The 16,122-nt window shown below is 36.4% G+C and overlaps 1 protein-coding gene across 5 annotated transcripts in view; it reads left to right on the top strand.

Moving 5' to 3' along the window:
* Positions 1-15,647, top strand: part of CPSF6 (cleavage and polyadenylation specific factor 6) — a 30,307-nt gene extending 14,660 nt beyond the window's left edge. Inside the window, exons 3-12 of one of the 5 annotated variants that reach the window (XM_061368047.1) lie at positions 28-131; positions 847-992; positions 1,826-1,999; positions 3,058-3,562; positions 4,757-4,849; positions 5,884-5,999; positions 6,326-6,479; positions 7,471-7,665; positions 7,802-7,819; positions 15,233-15,647. In XM_061368047.1, coding sequence (XP_061224031.1) covers positions 28-131; positions 847-992; positions 1,826-1,999; positions 3,058-3,562; positions 4,757-4,849; positions 5,884-5,999; positions 6,326-6,479; positions 7,471-7,660 — 1,482 coding nt within the window. In that variant the 3' untranslated portion in view covers positions 7,661-7,665; positions 7,802-7,819; positions 15,233-15,647. The remainder of the gene's footprint in view (positions 1-27; positions 132-846; positions 993-1,825; positions 2,000-3,057; positions 3,563-4,756; positions 4,850-5,883; positions 6,000-6,325; positions 6,480-7,470; positions 7,666-7,801; positions 7,820-15,232) is intronic. The other 4 variants (XM_061368045.1, XM_061368048.1, XM_061368049.1 and 1 more) reach the window with 4 other exon arrangements.
* The last annotated feature ends 475 nt before the right edge of the window (positions 15,648-16,122 follow it).

Genomic DNA, 16,122 nt, shown 5'->3' with positions numbered 1-16,122 from the left:
TAACTGAATATTAAAAATCTTTTTCAGTGGACGACAGATGAAGACCTGACTGAAGCCGTTCATTCACTGGGGGTGAATGATATTTTGGAGATAAAATTTTTTGAAAACCGTGCTAATGGCCAGTCTAAAGGGTAAGAACTCCTCATTTGTTTGTTCTGCAAATGGCCTGAAGTTTGGGAGGGTAGAAAGGGGGAAAAGAGTTTTCAGTTTTCGTAACTGTCAGTAAGGGAACTGATAATCTTTATTGATGTGCAGCAATTAATGTGTATATTGTTTCATACTCGTGACTTAAATGTCAGGTATAAATTTTTATGATGGCATTGTGTGTCTCATTAGTTTGTGAGTTGTGTCTTCATTGAGACTGTTCCTTGATTTCAGTTTGTGTGATGGTGAGGTGATACTTCCCTCAGCTGCCATTATTAAATGTTTTTTTACATCCTTATTTTCCATTAACTGTTGAAAGTGGATCCTTGAGCCCATTTTTTCACTGGCAACCTAGTCTTTGCATAAATGTGCCTTTCTCTCTCCTTAGCAGTAATGAAAACACGCTAAATGCTTATATTGACTTGGTCATATGAGTTGCATATATAGTGATACCCCACAAGCTGCCTTTGTTGTGATATATTTTGATGCATCTTGTACTTTTGGTGGTTCTTGTCCTAGAATGAGTTATTTCATTTGTTCTGAAAACTGGACTACAGCCTACGGGACAATTTCTGTATCTAGTTTTCAAGTAATTTTTTTGTTTACTGTGTGTAACCTTTTTCACGAGGCCTCAAGATATCCAGGAAATGGAAAACTTATGGTGTAACTTCTTTTTTTTTTTTTTCTCTCCCTTCCTTTCAGGTTTGCCCTTGTGGGTGTGGGATCGGAAGCATCCTCCAAAAAGTTGATGGATTTGTTGCCTAAAAGAGAATTGCATGGGCAGAATCCTGTTGTAACTCCATGTAATAAACAATTTCTGAGTCAGTTTGAAATGCAGTCAAGGAAAAGTAAGCCTTTCTTATGTGGTGTCTTGAAAAAGCTGTTTATTCCAAAAGTAGCATGGCAGTTTTTCCTCTCAGCTTGTGATAATTTCTACATTTTAAAATAGCTATAAAATGTTCACGGTCCAGGGGAATGAGGTTGCATCTTTGCTTAAAGATGATCCCCTAAAATAAAAGTGAATTTAAAAAACCAAGCAAAAACCCCAAACCAAACCACCCAACCAGACAAAAAGCCAAAACAAAACACTTAATACACTGAGGAGCCACTGATTTGGCAAGAGACAGCACTCTCTGACAGAAGGTTGCAGCTTTGTCAAACTGTTGTGTTAGAGTTGGAGAGGCTTTCTCAATTTCTTGTGGATGTAATCTTAAAAAAAAAAAAAACCAAAAAACAACAAACCCCCCCCCCAAAAAAAAAAAAAAACACCAAAAAAACCAAAGCACAGAAGCATTTAGAAATTTAACATTTGTGGACAAACTGGGCTAAATTCTGATGTCTGGACAGGCAGTGCTTATGACAGAATGGAGAAAAGGGATTCTGTGTTGTGCTCTGCTCCAGCACCTTGTCTTATAGTTTCCAGACCTAATTGTTTGTGGCATTGGGCTGTGTTAGAGGAAGTAATAATAGTCTCCTCAGGTGCCATTTAATTAGTATGGGTCATAGTGGATCACTGCCATATTTTGGCAAAGCACTTATTCCTCCCCAGATGCTTTCAGTTTGGGTACCAAGGAAAAAGTTGGTGCTCCTAAGGTCACGGTTTATCATTGCATAAAACAAGTGTTGAAAAGCTTTCATGTATTTTGATTTATGTAGTTACACTTTTGCCTTTCCATTGCAGCTACACAGTCTGGCCAGATGTCTGGGGAAGGTAAAGCTGGTCCCCCAGGAGGAAGCTCGCGTGCAGCATTTCCACCTAGTAACAGAGGGCGAGGCCGTTTTCCGGGTGCCATTCCAGGTGGAGACAGATTCCCTGGACCAGCAGGGCCAGGAGGGCCCCCACCACCTTTCCCAGGTAAAATAATTCATATGTAGAGTTTGTTTCATTTGTGTTTTCTTGTATTAGTGTGGCATACTTGGGAAATCAAAAAGATCAAGACAGTTCGGTGCTGTGCTGTGATCAGTGATCAGAGCTGGACTGTAGGATTTGACAATATTTCTTTGTTGATATTCAAACAAGTTGTATTTCCTAAATTTGATAGCAATATAATAACATTTTCTAGAAACCGTCTTTATAATGTGTCAATATATATACTTTTAAACTATGAAAATAACCAGATCGCTCCTGTTGGCAAGTAGACTTGCTATTAGCTCAGTGTAGTGCAGATTAGCTATATGGGGTGAGTATGCCTGTGTTGCAGTGTAAAGTAACTTTTCCTTACTGCATTACACATTTGCATGCCATCAGAAATTCAGCTTTGATTCGTGCCAAGTGACAGGTTAGTTGGCACTTTGAATACAAACTTGGGAGAGGAAGTGTTCTTGTTTAGTCAGGTATCTAATACGGCAGAACAGTCAGGCTTGTGTTGCAGTGAACTACTTATTTCAGCTTAAGTATTTTTAATAAATGTCATTCAGTAGTAGATTGCTTACTAACAATTGGAAAACCACTAATGAAGACCTGAAAGTAGGTCTGAATACTGCATTTACCTTATCTTCTCCAAAATAGCTTTTCCCAAATTTTCAATATATGTTGTATCTTATGCCCCATATAAAAGACTAGCTGCAGGTGTAAGTAGGAGGCAATGTTTTCTCCTTTTTGTAAGATTTTGGGGGTGTTGCTAACAATAGCAGGTGATTATGTGACTGGGGAGGTGAGTTGTCAGTTTTCAAGTTGATGTTATTCTCTTCAGATATTGACAGTCAAGCAGCTGTTAAAAATTTTCTAAGCTACTGGACCCAAAGTGGGACTGTGCATGTCTTGTGTGAGCTGCAGGTTGTTTAGTGAGGGGTGTTTCTGGTGTTTTGTTGTTATAAAAAAAAAAAAGGCCAGAACTTTAATTATTTCACTAAGTCTTTATTTGTATTTATTAACTTTACTTTATTTCTCTATTTTTTTTTCTTTTATTTTAGCTGGACAAACTCCCCCACGTCCACCTTTAGGTCCTCCTGGCCCACCAGGCCCACCAGGCCCCCCCCCTCCTGGTCAGGTCCTCCCACCTCCATTAGCTGGACCTCCTAATCGTGGTGACCGTCCACCACCACCAGTTCTGTTTCCAGGACAGCCTTTTGGTCAGCCTCCACTTGGGCCACTTCCTCCAGGCCCTCCACCACCAGTTCCAGGCTATGGGCCACCACCAGGTCCGCCACCACCTCAGCAGGGTCCACCTCCACCCCCGGGTCCGTTTCCCCCTCGTCCACCTGGCCCTCTTGGGCCACCCCTGACTCTTGCTCCTCCTCCTCATCTCCCTGGGCCACCTCCAGGTGCTCCACCACCTGCACCACATGTGAATCCAGCTTTCTTCCCCCCACCTGCCAATAGTGGCATACCTGCTTCAGACAGCCGTGGCCCACCTCCAACAGATCCATATGGTCGACCTCCACCATATGACAGAGGTGACTATGGGCCACCTGGAAGGTGAGTGCTTTTGCTGTAATGTGCTTGATAGCAGATTTTATTCCTCTTGTAGGAAGCACTTTTACTTTTAATGCAGTATTAGAAATAATGAAAAATAGGTCTGGAAAGCATCCAGACAGTCTTCTCAATCGCCCTTTTTCACTGAAATATCTCTCACGCATTTGTAGTAGTAAGAAAATTTTGAAATGCAACATAAGTAATCACTTTCACTTTTCAGCTCTGAACTGTTTGTTTTCACTGTTGTATTTGGCAGCGTAATCATTCCATGTGTTCTACATGCAAACTTATATCGCTTCTTATGCAGCAGCTTCTGGCTGTGCTTCTGTCTTAAACTTCTGATTTGCACCTTTATCATCGTGCTTTGCAGGCTGTCTGTTTGGAATGCTCTGGAGTTCTCCTTTTTGATTATGTGCATATGTCAAGTACAGTACCATACCAAACTCGTACCATTCCCATCTTTCATCAGCTCTGCTTACCCCTTTTTTATTTCGGGATTCAATTCAAAGTTAGTCTTTGTCTCAAAATCCAGGTGTGAATTTATGGCAAGACTTTTACTTTCCTGTCAAGATGCTTCTGCTTATTTGGTGCAATCATGCTGTGTTTGTAGCCGTGGCTTTTTCTATGGTTAATCTTGTCTGGGATGGAGTTCTTGAGTCTTGTCTTGACTTGACTTGTCAAGTTTTTTACATCTTGTTTGAAACATCTTTTTCATCTGTCCTTTTAAACATCTCTGTCTTGCTGCTGTTTCTTGATTTTCACCATATTTGCATTTGTCACAGAAAATTTTGGGGCAAATTGTAAGAGACACTTTTTCCGAAGTTACATGTGGGTTTTTGAGGTGTGATTATACTGGTAGCATGAGAGACTTCTCTTGCTTAAAATGTTTTCTGCAAAGACACTTTGTTTTGATTCTTCTTTTATCACAAAGTTTTAAAACCCCCATGCATCTGTACACCCTATGTTCAAACAAATTATAGAAATTCAAGCATTTGGCTTAATTGCCTGAAATATTAAAAAATGTGGTGTTGATTGTTTTTTGGTGGACAGAAATCAAGGTTGTCTACAGTTTGTAGAATGTCTGGGGAGGGAAGGAGTGGGAATAGGACAGTATAACTTACTGTCCAGTATTTTTCATTAGTGATGTTAAAACTATAATCCATAACTATTTAAATTGTCATTAATTATATATCATAGGCGTTTCACTGGAAATAACATGTCCATAAGAGAAAAATTACATATTCCATTCTATGGGAGGCACACGAAAAATAATACTCAAAACTCAGGGAGGTATGAATTTTTAGACATTTCCTCTTATGCTAAACTGGCTATAGGATCTTGTTCCACTTCTTGCAATTAAGAGGATAGCATTGCTTATTATTCTGCATTTTCTCTCTACCAGAAAGACTAACACTGTTCTAGAAATACCAGGCAGTGAGGCAGTTTGCCAGTCTCAACGTTTGTTTCTAACACATCTCCAAATTTTTCTATATGGTACCCAGACTGGCTAATGGGACACTGCAAAACTTTTGGGAAAGTTTTTGTATAAGTTACCTTCTGTTACTGTGGAAACCCTATACAGGTAGCTAATGAATAAAGTAAAAAAAAAAATAAAGTGTAATGGGTACAAGGATTCTGCTTTATTGCTTCCTCCTTACTGTGACCGGTTTGGAGATCAAATTGGAGCACCTTGAGCTTGACCAGAAATAAAACCCTAAAATAAGCTGTAAAACGTTGAATTATTGTTCAGAAAATTGAGTGTTCTAAAGATACTATAGACTACGTTTGCTTTTCATAAGTTACAACATTCTGGTCTTAGTTAAGATCTGGAAAACAGGATCATATAGTTCTAATTCTAGTATTGTTATAAAAATGATCTCTACTTTTGCTCAAAGTTGCATTGCCTATGTACATGTATTTCCACATCTATTCAGTTGGGATAATACCTATTTTCATACCTTCAAGGATTTTCTGAAAATAATAAGTATTTATAAAGCACAATATTGAGTGCTGCTAAATCTTTAAAATAGATGGGATGAGCAAGAATAAGTCTGCTTATACAGCAATGTCTGAATTGTTTACCTTTTTATTTTACTTTGGTTTTAATTTTTTAGCTTTCAGGATGTTATACTGTAACATGTTCCTTAACAAAAACAGAAATCAAAACCAAACCCAGATCCTGCTTTCTTTTCTGTTTGTCACTTTGCTTGAAGTTGCAAACTTGGATTGTTAAAACTGCAGTGATATCTTGTAAAGTTGTGGGGGTTTTGGTGTTGTGTTTTTTTTTTTTTTAACCTTTAAAATATTAATTTTATTGCTTGCAGAGAAATGGATGCTGCAAGGACACCTCTCAGTGAAGCAGAATTTGAAGAAATCATGAATAGAAATAGGGCAATCTCAAGCAGTGCCATTTCGAGAGCTGTATCAGATGCTAGTGCTGGTTAGTAAAACTTGATTAATGTGTTTGCTACCCAACTGGAAAGAGTTTGTGGTTTCTCTGTTGGGAAACTGGCAGCCCTTGAAACCACGCTTTCCTAAAAGGGGGCTGAATCTAGGTACAAACTATGACTGATTTTGTACTGCAGTCACGTAGTTTCTGAGAATGCCTTCTGAGTGCTGATCTGGACAGTATCCTAATACTTAATTCTACTGTAAATTATCTGGCTGGCTATTGAAGAAGAGACTTAAAACGGTAATACTATTACAGATAAAATTCATTGGTTTAATTTGCATCATTTTCTGATCATGATCTTCTGTCATTTTCAGGGGACTATGGAAGTGCTATAGAGACCTTGGTAACTGCAATTTCCTTAATTAAACAGTCCAAAGTGTCTGCAGATGATCGCTGTAAAGTACTTATTAGCTCTCTCCAGGACTGCCTTCATGGAATTGAGTCCAAGTCTTACGGTTCTGGATCCAGGTAAAACTTTCCTCTTCCATCTGCCCTAACTTACAGAAGGGAGGGTGTAGCGCAGGACTAGCTCACAGAGAAGAAATTAAGTCATGAAGGAAGCTTAGTGATTTGCTGAGTTGCGCAAGAAGCGTGCAAGAACCAAATAGGGGTTTCCCCGAACTTAGCTGCCTTTTCATTAACCCTCTTCTCGAAATTGATCTGACTAGCTTAAACTTAACTTTTATTTGTTGTCGTTTCCTACATGGTACTCTTGCAGTTTGTAAACTTCAGAATTGAATTGTCCTTTATCAATTAAGAGACCCAGTGCATAATTTCTATTATAATTTGTTATTGAAAATTAAGATTGAGGATATTTGATTCCAGTTTTCATTTTGCCTAAAATTAATTTTCTCCATACTTGTCACAGTAGGAATACACTTGAGTTGGGGGGAAAAAAGCTGAGCAGAATGATTTTTGCCTGTGGTCCTTCGTCAGTCTAAAAATCTAGAGTAGGTAGATTTCAAATTCATGTGCTCTTCTATCTAGTATAAATAAGACATAGGTATTTCTTAAAAAACATAACACCCCTTTCGGTGTCAAGACAAACACTGAGGTTCTGTTTCATTAGGATAGTGTAGCAGTAGTGTAGTTGGCTTTGAATACTAAAAACGCAAAGACAGCTGGTTTTGGCACATACTTTCAATACACACATTAGCAGCCATGTCGTAGTGATCATTTGAGGTATGGTGTGTTCCCCCAGCTGATTTCAGCCCTCTCATCCTCTGTTCTGGCAGTGTGCTTTTTTTAGTGGCTCTGCACCTTGCTATCTCCCGAGTTCTCAGTCACCTCTTTTTTATATCAGCTGTCTTTCATGTTATATACAGAAACATATCAGCATCACAGTGAACAGATGCTTCTCTTGTATCCTTTTTTTGATCAAATCCATACTCATAATACAAAATTGGCATGCGGGTGGCTTGTATTATGAAGAAAAATTTAATGAAGTAATTTCTTTTAGAAGACGTGAGCGATCCAGAGAGAGGGACCACAGTAGGTCACGAGAAAAAAGCAGGCGCCACAAATCACGTAGTAGAGATCGTCATGATGACTATTACCGGGAAAGAAGCCGTGAGAGAGAGAGGCATCGTGATCGTGACAGAGATCGTGACAGAGAACGAGACAGAGAGAGAGAATATCGTCATCGTTAAAGAAGGTGAGCATTTGTTTCATGTTTTTTCAACTTTACTGTCTCGGTAAAAGTAACTACTTTGGGTTTGGGATTGTTTACACCATTAATGTCTGCATCTAAGTGGTCCTGCAGTATGTACTGAATCACTTTCTTCTTGCAGCATCTGACATGAATGTAGGTAAGTAACAACAGGTAACTGGTCTTGGGAGGGAGGGAGTATTTGTGTGCTTCTCTTCTGCAGTTTGCATGCTCCCTTTTTTATTTTAGGTTGTATTAATGTTTGCAGTTTTTATGAAAGCAGTAAGCCAGACTAATATGTCTGCCCTTTTTGTAATCTTACAAGATTATATGAAATTTATGGTTCTATTTCTTACTAGTATTCTTAAATACTAAATTTGTATTTTAAAATCTCCTTGTGTAAGGACTGCAGCTTTTACCCCTTCATATGTCATGTTTTATTTCAGTTTAGGGAACGTGTACATACAGTTGCTCTCCTTGCACAAGTATGGCAGTGGGCTCTTGGAGGGTTTTGTTTGTTGGGTTTTGGTTTGGTTTTTGGGTTCCTTTTTCTCCCAGTGAGTTTTTCCCCAAATTCAGGAAATACAGCCAGACTTTGCTCTTTATTCGATGAAATGTGAACAGCCAGTATCTTCTGCCTTCAAGATAAATTCAGGTGTTATCTTTAGTAAGATTTACACCCAGTTGTTCCCCACCACCCTGATTTTTCATTCCCCTCTGTGATAGTAATTTTCTGAGGACTAGTTAACAAATGTACGCCACAAGGATTGTTTCTTTTCTTGTTCACAAACGAATGTGTTATTTTATTTCACATACCTGTATGCATCAACCCTCTAGATAGCTGCAAAGTAGCGGGCTTATTTCAGTGTACTGCTGAGGACTTTAAAATACATAGAAATGTTCATCACATGTATTGTACCATTTTGGAGATTGGGAGCTCAAGGTACTCATGATTCCTCATATTTGACAACTGGAAAAAGCTATTAGTTACTATTAACTACCTATTAGTTTCTCTGCAGTGGTCTTTTCTCTTTTTAAAACTTCACACTACATTTGCACTAAAATTGAAGCTTGCAGACTTGCCTGTGACAGACTTCAATTTCTTACATTTAGCCTCTGATTTAGTTTTCAGATTTGCATGTGGTATTTATTCAGGGAAGCTCATTTACAGAAGTTAGAGGAAAGTTTTCTAGAAATCACATAAAATGTAGTATCTTCCTAAATGAAAATATAATTTTGTATTATTTAAATATCATGTTTTTAGTCAGGCTTTTGTGTTACTGACTCCTCTGGGAAACAACAAATTCTGATACTAAACGCTCCAGTCTGTTAAGTGGGTTGTTGTCTTGGGTTTACATACAAATAGGGGATATGTGAAACAATAACCAGCCTAAAGGAGGGCAGTCAAGGGCTTAAATAGGAAGGTGAAATGTAGCAGCTGAAATGAAGTTGGCAGTATATTTGTTAATGCCACTTTGTGTCACAGAAAATGGATTGGTAGAAATATTTCTGGAACTTCATGAAATAGAAGCTGTGGTTCTTAACTGTGAAATATCAGAACATAAAAATAGAGATTTAACAAAAGTAATTATGGTTTCTTTTGTTGAACTGGATTTTTACCTCTTACAATAAGTGAGTATTTGTGATATTTGCAAACAGTTGTTGTTAACCATTGAACTGAGTGCTGGATGTATTTCCAGACTGTTTTCCTTCTGGTGGAGATGAGCAAGCCATACTAAAAATTATTAATAACCTGGAATTTAAGATTAATTTATTTTTTTTTCCCGTGGCATACTTCATTAATCTAGCTTTCATTTTTGTGTGTTTAGTGTTGTGCATGTAGGTGTGGCATTTGTTTGCCAAGTTACAGATTCACTACCCTGTGAATGTATCAAATGTATCGAATAGCATTAGGTTGCATTTTATGATTTACAAAGCAGTTTTAAAATGAGACTGTGGCTTCAGTCTCAGTTTAGGTGGAACTTATATATGCAATATCCTTCAACTTTGTTGTATGCTGGGACTTCTCTTTCAGAGGGGTTATGTAGGTAAGATTCCCCTGTGCAAAGAAGCAAATAGGTCCTAGGAAGTTGATTTAAAGGGCAAATTTAGTATTTTGATCATAAGTGAAAGCATTTGGTATATTCTTTTTAAAGTTAAGTTGTAAACATTTTGTCTTGTTGCTGTCTTAATGAAGAAGGGCTTTATTGTAGTCTTTGGTTTTATGTATTTATACACACATAGCCCAAAGAAATACAGTTATCTCCTGGTTTGTATGTTTCATTTTCACTGAGGTGTATGTTGCCATACATTTTTTTGTTTTGTTCTTTACCTTGATTAATATTCATAAGTGGATTTAACAGTCTCAATCATTTAATAAATATCAGCAGAGCTGAAGAGAGTTGCTCCCCGTATTACTGTGTTTTGCCAGATAACATGAAGTTGCCTCTGTGCCTGCCCCTATGAACGGCACCTATACTCCTTACTGTGTATCTGTAGTCATAACTGTGATACTGTACTGGCATTTTTTTTTTAAAGTTAAGAAGGATTTTAAAGGTCCGTTGTGAACATTTTTGTATACAGTGAAATTCAGTTTGTACTGTATTACATTTATAGAGATGGGTTAAATTGGAATAACTTACTAAATGTGTTTATAATAATAAACTCTATTAAAAATTAAAAAGTCTAGATGTACCATAGCAGGTATTTACACTTCTGTTTGTACACTTCATGATTTAAAATCGTATTCTTGCAAGATTTTTGTGCCTTCACTTGAGTAAGGCTTTGTATACACTGATAATCCATTCCACAGAATTACTATATGCTTCATGTTTCCTTGAAACATCTTGCCTTTGCTTTTAGAAAGCCTGCAGGTATAAAAGAGAACTGGATTTAACTCAAATGTCTAACTTGTATGAGTCAAGAATACTAAGAACCTGATAGGATGATATTTAGAAAGATTAACAGCAAAATTAATGTGTACAAACAGAATAGTAATGTAACTTCATCAGCTTGAGTCCTGACTTCTTTTTTTTAGACAGGTTTTTGGGGGGGTTTTTTGTTTTGTTTTGTTGTTTTTTTTTTTTTTTTAGTTTAACTGATACTCACTGATGTATTTCTAGCTGATGCATTGTCCCAATCTTAATCTGTCTGAATTTCTATAACTGCTGAATGTTAAATTCTTCATTTTATGTTTTTGTTACTGGGTTGATTGATTATTTCCTATTTAAACTGGATTTGGACTGAATTGCAAAGACAAAACCACAACATTGTAACAGTTGATATGTATGTAGACTGTGTACTCCATATTTCATGGTTTTCCTCTGATTTTTATGCTCTCAAACCACTGTAAGCAAAAAAAAAGACTGAGGCTCATATGCTTTTTCAAAAGCTGCTGTCAGCCCTCTGAAATAGTTCAAGCTTTGGAGAGGTCTAAGAAGTAACATGGTGGTTTGGTTTTGATTTTTTTGTTTGCTGTCAGTAGGAGTTGAAATGGTACTGCTTGTTTAAGTAATACTCATTATATTTCTGCTTGTATAAGTAGGAATTGTCCTGTAACTGTGTGAACAAACACTTAAACATCAAGTACAAAATCAGCCTTTTTAAGAAACTTGTAAATTAACAGCAAAAGGCCTACTTTTGTAAGTTAGTTTAATAATAAACTTCTGGTTAATACCAGAATTTTCAGTGAATCCTTCTAGCATTTTTCAAGACCTGGGTATATTTACCTGTCTAGGATTATTTCAGATCTTCTTAATATTAAGCTATTATGAATGTTATTTCCTTCATCTCTTTTGTAAAATGCTATTTTTCAGGAAGCACATATGTGGGGCTGGCACTATTCTATTGCATATAGAATTCCTCAGGGAAATAGGTCTTTGTGCAGCTGATTCAGTACCTGAAGTGCACCACAGAGTGAATGAGGCAAGCAGTGACACTGTTTCATGTGCTGCTTAAAAACTGTTTTAAGACTGTTCTGGTGCTTTACAGAAATATACAGTTTGTTGCTTAAATATAAGTGACTTCTCTCATTTTCTTGAGGGTGAGATAAGGTGATTCAAAAAACTGAAAATATTATGCTATTTTCAAATGCATAACTGTAACTTTTATTATTTTTTTCCATTACCATGTTGCTATTATTTTGATATCTTCTGAGGTGTCTTTAGACACACACATATATTTGTGTTCCCCATGTCCTGTGCTTTTTTTTTTTTGTTCGTGAAATCAGTGATTTTGACAAATTTGAGCCATGTGAAAGTTCCCCAAGAAACTTTAAGGCTTTACAGCATTTGAAACGGAAATTATTTGCAAGTGAAAACAGTAGTTTGGTGCGGTGTTCTCCAGAGATTAAAAAAAAATTAATCATTTTCTTCCTTTTGCTCATTGTGGTTTGAGAACTAAGACTTGGTTTTATCCAAAAAGAAAAAAAAAAGGAAAAAGATACATGATATATCTTCATTTTTATGTTTTCCTGTTGCAGCCTGATCTACCTTTCTGTGTCTTCCTCATATATTAATGTGAAAGATATTGCTAATAATTCACATCTTTTCAATTTGTAAACCAAAGATCGAGTTTTCTGAACATACCTCTCTTCATCAGTTATTTTTGGTGAATAGATGGGCTGGGATAGTAAGAGAAAGACATACTATGAATGAAACTAGTTGGGGAGCAGTCTTTTTCTTCCAGTGTAAATTATTTATAAAATTAGGAAGTAATTCTGGTGTCAACCTTATACACTAAGATTGAACAAAGATACCAGGTAAGTATACTAATAATAGGGAAAAAAATATGCAACTAATGGAACAAGGTACTAGTGGTGGCAAAATAGTCTGTACCTGTATGGTGAACAGAATCACATCTGTATCTTGGCTTACATGCAAAAAAACAAATGTAGAGTTAAGCTGGAAATTACTTCTTTCTCACTGTATTATAGCTAAAGCATCAGAGTATTTGGAGGTTTGTGATGTTCTGGAATGTAGGTTAAGCTAAAACAAATTTTGGCTTTCAAGCTGATACTATTTTCTGTGGGATTTTTGCTTTGTGTATTTTTCTTTGTGTATAGAATAAAATAAAGTGAAGAATTACATGAAGTAATTCTTAGGACATATTAGGATGTAGTCACAAATGTGTATCATGCATTTTACTGAAATGTGAATATGTTGGGAGATTGAAATTCAATCTCTGAAAATACCAGAAATTACACTATAACAAAACTCAACAGGTGTATGCACATACAGCTTTAAAGTACTGTATATTGTTACACCTCTGAAAGCTGTTTAAAGCTTTTTTTATGCTTATTTGGATAATTGGGATTAAAGGGGAAAAAATAGAGTTGCTACTGCAAGATGCTTCACATCTATTGGATTTTGTTGTAAGGGTCTGTCTTGGGGGGGGAAGTTGTTCAAGTTGCATCTTGCATAAATACAAAAATGTTTCATCACTTAAGTTTGGGGCTTTAATTTGTGTAATGTTCTGGCATAAACTAACTTTTAAATGAGAAAATAACTATTAAACAGATAAGTCTGAAATTTGGGCTTTATTCATAGAAATGCTGAGAAACTGATTGCTGTGTGGTGTTAAATTGTACAAACCTAACTCATGCTTGGGACCAATAGCTTATGTGAGCCTAGTCAGATGGAAAGGCAGTTGGAAAACAGCATTGCCAAGAAGTACTGACTAGAGATTTAGCTTTTTTTATTAAAGTTGTTTCTTACTTCAGTATTCTACTTCCTTGTAGAATACTGAAAAGGGTTGATGATAAAGGTATAATCCATACAGATCTATTTCTTCCTTTTGGAACCACAAAGGTTTCCAGTTTTGCCAAGATATACTGGCAGAATGCTCTGGAACCAAAACATACACCACCTTGGATTTTAGTTGGTCATGTTGTTTAAATTAAGGTTCAGCGTGGTACTGATCATTTTCAGAGCCCTATAATTAAAAGTATTAATCCTAAATCCAGTTTATCATTCATTCTTTAAAGTTCCTGTAGTTCCATAACTACCCTTACAAATCTAGCAAATTCTTCCCAGGAACTGAATCTTTCTTATGCTAGCATTATAAATCATATATATGATGCTTTGGATCTGCTAACTGTTGCCATAGAAATGATAAAGATCCGTAATTCTTGCCACAGGAATTGTATGATGAGAGCAGCAAATTCTGATATGCAGTCTCACAGCTGTCATATACTTACTTTCTCCACTAATAAAACAGATTCTCCCCTCTGTGCTAACTTAGCTTGTGACTCTGAACACATCTTGTGGAGGCAGCACTTTGTCACTTTGCTACTAATTATTTTTAAAAGTGTATAACATCTATGGAAATTTTGGTCTTTTGGGGAAGGATCTTCCCTAAAAGTAGTTACTGATTGATACATTTGGGATTTGAGAATAAAGTCTGTGAATAAGAAAGGAAATTCAAGTTGCTGCTTTGGATTTGGATTAATTTGCATGCATACTTGTAGCATATAGAGCCTACCTGGTTATACATTCGTTTTTCAAAGTTACAGTTATCGGTCACTTTGCGGTGAGGAAGAAGAAATGTGTCAATTGTTTATGCAAAAATTGAGTACTTTGTTTTCCTGACTGCTTTAAAATTACTATACTAGTAGAAGAATATTTGACAGCTGTGACTGGTGCACGTTCATGAAATTGCTCCTCTAAATGTCTTGGTTCTCAAATGAACAGTTGAATGTGTTGTTTTTTTTGAACAGTTTGATTTAAATTATTTTGAAAATATTGAATGTTGAGATTGTGGATTATTAATAAAATGAAGATAGGTAATTGTTTTGTAATGGAATTCAACTGAAATCCAGTGTATGGAATTATACCATCCCAAGTATCTTGTGAACTCTTAAAGTCATTAACTCTGAGTAGTGTGGTTCCTTAATTTGCCAGAATAGATGAGATTAGGAAGTAGGGCTTGGCGTTTTCCGTAGGGCAAGTAAGTGAGGAAGCCTGCAAATCTATATTGTATTATTTGAAAAGTGGGTTCTTGTGATTAAACTGCGAGTGTGTATGTTTAGATGTGAAGCCCCTCCTGCTTGCCACTAGTCTGAACATTTTCAAGTACTGGTATCAGCATCTGTGCACTTTTAAATGTTACTGAGCTGTGAGCCATCCACTTCATTATACAACCACTGCATTATTTAAATGTCAGATCATCTTAAAACTTCTGTAAGTGGGCAGGTAAAAATGTAAAGCTCTAGTTGTGGTAAAACTACCTTATGTGCTTGTTTGTTTACTCTCACAGAATGCATACTTTAGGAAATGTTCTATATAAATGTTTCTATCAGTCACAGGAACGGTAGCTATTTCTCCCTTTATCATTCGATTCTTCAGCTGTGAAATTTATCTTCTTTCAACTTTGTACAATACTGATTTTCTTTTTAACTATTGTATTAGAAAACAGTTTCGTGCACAAACAAGTAGCTACTGCTTCTGGGTATTTTGTGTTAGTTTACATTCTGGTGAAGTAGATGCACGACTTGTGTATGTATAGATAAGCCAACAATTTTCTGTGTATTATGAGGACTAGCAAAATCTACATCACAAATTTTGACACATTACAGCTGAAGGAAGAGGAACAGCGTGCAAGACAAGATACATTCTTCAAGGAAAGATGCTTGTCCAGCAGTTTGCTTCATGTGATTGAACTGAGCCTGTAAGGATTCATGGATAAAATGAACAGGAATAGATCTGAATAAAGCAAATCTGCATACATGGTAACCAGTAGCTCTTTTACTTTCTTATGTTGCTTAACTGTTTTATTTGAGGGAAACCTGTGTGATTTAAACCTTATATAGCTTTTGCAACTTTATTACTGGTTATATACATTTGGCAATTATAATGTGCAAGCAATTGGAAAAAGTCAAGTAAATGCTTGTTTTTATAGTAGTTTGTTCATGTTAAACTGTTCATATGATGTCTGTACACAGCACCACTGATTACAGTAGATGTAGTGTTGTAATAAACTGTTTAATGGGGCTGATGTGTAAAGCTGTTCAAGTTATTTGATGTTTACACCTCAGGGAAAGTCTTGTGTTCAGCAATATTTAAAGATAATGTTACAATGGAAACGTTGATGCTGTTTTTAAAAACATTGCAATAGTTCTTGCATATGCCTCCACCTAATCTTGCATTCAGTGAGTTAAACATACTAATGTTGCTCTCACACATTCAGTTTTGATATGAAAATAGGTGGTTACATAAAACCTTCAAAGCTATTTTTGCTTTCTAGCAGTGTTTACCTAGGTGGCTTGTGAATTTGCTGATTGAGATATAAAACTGTAAAAACTGCAGCTCTTTGTGGCCTGTTTTGAGGAGAGGTGGTCCCAGGTCTGTGAATTTCTGTCATACAGCCTTGATCCTGATTGACACTACGGTTAATATAAACTTAAACTGTTCATGTGAATTTAAACTGTCCATAATAAGGGGTGGAAAGGTTAGGTTTAAAAAACAA

Source organism: Neopsephotus bourkii, unplaced genomic scaffold, assembly GCF_033783945.1.
Source record: "Neopsephotus bourkii isolate Nb327-2 ecotype Australia unplaced genomic scaffold, CSIRO-AGI_Nbou_v1 NB_1423, whole genome shotgun sequence".
Classification (NCBI taxonomy): Eukaryota; Metazoa; Chordata; class Aves; order Psittaciformes; family Psittacidae; genus Neopsephotus; species Neopsephotus bourkii.
Note: the sequence above shows the minus strand (reverse complement) of the source record. Positions and strands in the feature narration are given on the sequence as shown.